The 4,809-nt window shown below is 45.2% G+C and overlaps 1 protein-coding gene across 2 annotated transcripts in view; it reads right to left on the bottom strand.

Annotated features, from left to right (window-relative positions):
* Nucleotides 1-2,102: 2,102 nt before the first annotated feature.
* TMSB15B (thymosin beta 15B) overlaps nt 2,103-4,809 on the bottom strand; it is a 3,084-nt gene continuing 377 nt past the window's right edge. The window contains exons 2-3 of one of the 2 annotated variants that reach the window (XM_006026527.3): nt 4,562-4,672; nt 2,103-2,631 (exon numbers count right to left, since the gene is read on the bottom strand). In XM_006026527.3, coding sequence (XP_006026589.1) covers nt 2,594-2,631; nt 4,562-4,661 — 138 coding nt within the window. In that variant the 5' untranslated portion in view covers nt 4,662-4,672 and the 3' untranslated portion in view covers nt 2,103-2,593. The remainder of the gene's footprint in view (nt 2,632-4,561; nt 4,673-4,809) is intronic. The other variant, XM_014521249.2, reaches the window with a different exon arrangement.

A 4,809-nucleotide genomic window follows, 5' to 3' on the forward strand; every position in this document is an offset into this window, starting at 1 on the left:
CTATGAACCCCTTCCTACTACTTGCTTTCCATCCTTTTTATCCAGCTGTTCAAAGGTGAATTTAGGAAGGATGCTGTATCTCTGCTTCTATTTAGAAGTTATTGGTCTCAAACAAGCTAGCAACTGGTCAGCAAGGTGTCAGAGGAATTGCACAGATTGTCCAAGATTGGCACAGTACCTCTGACTAGGCTTCCTTAGGACCTTCATCAGAATCTTTTGTAAGCAGCATCCTCAGTTGTTAAGAGTAATGGAGAGCCTTCAGTGGAGATCCCTTCATACTACCCCTTGCCCAAACTGGCATTTTACTTGAGATCTTATAGATGGATGCAACCGGTGGGACACCTCCAGATCTGGCAACAACAATGGGAATGCTAGCATAGACCAGCTACCTCCATTTCAACAATGACATCTTATACAACCTGCTCCGAGCTTTGCACTTTATAGTGGGTGAAGGAAAAAAAAAGTCTTTCCTCTTGCTTCTACTTTTGAACAGCTCAAGAAGGAAGTATTTTAAGAACAGAAGAGACCCAGCTGTTACTCCACAACTGGTCTAGGAAGTTGTCTCTGGAAGAGTCACACAACTAAAGTAGCATCTGATGAGTAATACCAGAGTCCTGCTAGCAACTCAGCTTCCCCACTCTCCAGGGACTCTTAAAAGCAAGGCTAGTCAATGACTCCAAGCAGCTGCTGCAAGTCTCAACAATGGACACCTCTTTTCTCCCCAGGGCAAGAACTGAGGAGGAGCAGAACTCAAATAGGTGGGGAAGTTTAGACCTAAGCTGTGGGTAGTTTCTGTCTACAAGGACTTGTTTTGAGAGAGGCCTGCAGTACATTGCTCTTCAGTCCCTTACTCACTTGATTTTCAAGACATTGAGTTCAAATGATTTTTTTTTTTTTTTGCAAATAATGTTCTCCAAAGTCATCTCCCCTCTCAGCCTATAGTTCAGTGAAGAGGAAGTTTCACCAAATTCAACAGCTTCCCCATCACCAGACACAAGGACAGTGGTTTCATTGCAGTTTCCCAAGTGTTTTTATGTCCACTAACACTACTACAAATGGCTGCATTCATTATCCTGGGTGAGAAGGTAAATGCATACAGACCAGAGAGCTAAGACCTCATTTCTGCTCATTCTTTGCAAATTGCAAAAGAAAGGAAGGCAAGACAGTATCAAAGCTTAACAGCCCTTTTTAAGTGGGATCCCCTGAACCAGTAGACACTGGGAGCAAGTAGAGGCAAGCTTCTGGAAATGTCTTTAGAACCCTGAGGTCAGATAGGAGCATAGGGCCTGCGTAGCCAATTCAGTGTTAATAAAACCTGGAAAGGCCTCTAGAGATCAGCTTGGCAGGTCAAAATGCCAGCTGCCTGCATCCAAAACAGCCTTAGCATCCCATGTTTACTCATCACTTCTGAAACAGCATTTCAGATGAACATCTAACCCACAGTATGGATTTCTGAAGCCAGCAAGTTCAGCTACCGCAGATCACAGAAGGGTAGCCCTACCCCAACCTCACTTCCATGCCTCCCCTCCCAAGTTTGAATAATGTACCAAAAACCCCCCCTGAGTTAAGGTCAAGGCCAAGAGTAGCTGCAGTTACACAACATATTATGCTGCTTTAACCATACTTGGTCTAGTGAAAGAGTAGAAACACGTCTAAAGGGATGGTTAAACCTAGTGTGCTCTGCTACACTAAGAGGAAGGCAGCTTCAGGCTAGGTCCAGCTGCATTAGTTGTGCAGTCTGTAGCTGCTTTGGTCAGACACGTACTTACCTAATATAACCCTTACAGAACGGCGTTTTATTCCTTGACTCCTGTGAAAGCCTGCCATTAAAAGTAATCAGGCAACTAATCTCTGACTAACGTTAGCTTAAAATCCAGACCAGCTCATAAGAAACAAACAAAAGAATCCAGCTCTACCCAGAAAAAAAAAAATATGGATCTAATCAAGTTGTTCTAATAGGAGTGCTTTAGAGAGCACTATTGTAGCCTAGTGCAATATCAACAGAGATGCCAAAAGCATGATGAAACATAAGACAGCCTTCCTACCTGATGCCATGACCTGGCATAAGCTGAAGGACCAGGAAAGAAACCATGAATCCTTAGTAAGCCATTATATTTTTTTATTTTTATAATAAACTTCACTTTATCTTAAGGAAGACAGAAAAATTAATTGTGAGAGTGAGGCTGCAGAAATGCTATTCTGCAAGTGAGCAGGCTAAACAGCCCCAGGCCACTGGCCAAGCCAAAAAGGCTTCCCCCTCCCCACCATATTGTATAAGGGGCCTCTGTACTCAGGAACTTCTATAGCCCTTTATTGGCTTTCAGCATCTCCTCCCCCATTGCATTATAGCAAGATCAGTATTGTAAGTGGGAGGTGGCTGAGCATCAAGAGGCAGAGTTAGGCAAGGCTACTGATGGGCTCTGGAGGGGACCACACTTCATTTCTGCACCTGCCAACACAGCTAGATTAGCAGGAAGGCAGAGCAAGATGTTACAGCATTGTTCTTTACACATACATGATGTAATCAAAAATAAACAGATGATTTAATTCAAAGCAAAATAAGTGTTGGCTCTTTCCGCAAGAGCATCTCCCTCTATGACGACTTCACACATTCCTTCTCCTGCTCGATGGCTGCAAGGAAAAAAAGGAGAGAGAGAAAAAAAAAACAAAAACACACAGCTCTGTTACTCTGGGTTGAGAACATAGAAACAAAAGCAGTTGTAAAGAAAGTATTGTGCTTGCTGCTGCAAGCTGACCATGGGTCAGTGCTTGGTCCCCTCCAGTCCATTTTTTGGATGCATTTCACTTTTCTCTGCTCATTAAAATTTGTTTAAACGGCTTAGAAAATGTTGGTCTAGTTCAATGTCTATAAAGCCTCCCAAAACAGTCCCTGGTGTAACCTTTACATAAAAACAAAAAGGGAGGGGGGAGCACAACTTCGGGAGGTGGGAAAAGGGAGAAAAATTTTTTGGATGACCTTAAGATGAATGAAAATCTGAGCTTCAGGAGTTCCCATTAAGGGAGTGCATGTTAAAAGATCAGTGCATCCCAAGTTTAGAAAGCTGACAGCATAATCCTTCACACTGACACACTGATACCCAAAGTAGAGGAGAAGTGCTTACAAATCACAAAGAGGAGAGAAAAGTCACACCAACATGGGTACAGATTTGAACTAAGACACCGGGCAACCTGTGTGGCATGGGCAACCGGTATGGCACATTGTTCCATTGCTTACCTTATCAGCCACTATCCTGCCAGTCTGAAGGGCAGATCAAGCAGGGAAGAGGGATTAGTGTGGTACTTGGAGCATAGGGCTGATATGGCACACCTGCCAAAGAGATCATCCTCTAGTGCTCTAGACATTTTAAAAACTTTTTAGAAGATCACTCTTTGTAAACTGTTAAATTGCCATCTTGCTGTAAAAGCACCGTGTGATATGGTATAGTAACTTCCCAGCCAACATAAACAGGGAGCCTGAAGAAGGCTCACATACCAGTGATAAGAATACAGTATAACCTCATAAATCCAGTTTTTAAAATTGGAAAATTCTCAAAGATCTAGCACTTTAAAAATATACTACATTAGGGAATAGTGGCAGCTGGTCCCAGAGTAGCAGCCGCATGCAGAGCAGCAATATTGGGTGGTGGACAGTGGCAGCAGCAAGCTTCCCCCTCTGCATTGGGGGGGGGGGTGTAAATGGTGGGTGGTTACAGAAAGGGGACCACCCCATGCCATTGCTGCTACCTTCCCCCACCCCACCCCATACACAGAGGGGGAAACTTGCACATACATGGCAATTACCACCACCATCCACCACCCTGCTCTGTGTGCTGCTCCTCCCCCCATCTCCAACAAAAACTCCTGCCCTAAGACCATGCATTTTCCTCATTTCAAAAATCTGGAATTTTCAAGTTTCTGGCAGGTGCTATGTCCCAAGGATGCTGGATTTATGAAGTTGCACTGTACTCTTAAATTATATGAATGTGAATGTGGATGATCTTAGACCCAAGCCCCAGCAGAAAGGTTCTTGCTTCCAGCTCTTACTAGATGGAGCCTGGGCTCAGATCCTATCAGCTGTCCAAAAGCACACTACTTTTTACTGGAGTAAGAACGAAAACCAAGAGGCCCATCTGCCAGATTCCTCAGCGATGAGATCAGACCACGAAATTCATCTGCTCCCACTGAGACTCCCACAGTGCGGAGAGCGGAAGTTTCAGGGTTAAGTAAAACTCCACTGAGAAATCAGGATTGACCATCCAGGATAGAAAAGGCTTTCCTTTGACCTAGACTTTCCACTGCCTGTTGAGAGCCTATGTTGGCAGAGAACATGAATAAAGGCAGACAGCTCTGCTTCAATTCAGCTCCTTTTGCACCCAACACAGGCATTTGCCAGTTGCATAGTATGGATTATACTGGGCTCAGGTCTCAAGCTGAGGCTCTAGTAACAGGCTAGCAAGGGGAGCCATAACTGGTCGTGTGATCTCCTAGCCCTGCAGACAATGAGACAGAAGGTGGTCCAGGCAACTGGATGCTGCCAGGTGAGGTCCATACTTATACTTACTCTCTTTGGAGGGAAGCGTATTTTTCTCCTCCGTGTTGGTCTTTTTCAGCTTCTTCTTGTCAAATTTCTCTACTTCAGAGAGGTCAGGCTTGTCACACATCTTTGCTGGGGAGGAGAGGGAGCTGTGTTAGGAGCCCTTGCGGGCTGGCAGGAAGCTCCCGCACGGCAGCACGTGCTGCCCCAGCGATGCCCAGGGACCCGCCGACAGTCCCTTCGTTGGACGGGGCAGGGCGCGGCACCACCCTCCC

This window comes from Alligator sinensis, unplaced genomic scaffold, assembly GCF_000455745.1.
Source record: "Alligator sinensis unplaced genomic scaffold, ASM45574v1 scaffold387_1, whole genome shotgun sequence".
Classification (NCBI taxonomy): domain Eukaryota; kingdom Metazoa; phylum Chordata; order Crocodylia; family Alligatoridae; genus Alligator; species Alligator sinensis.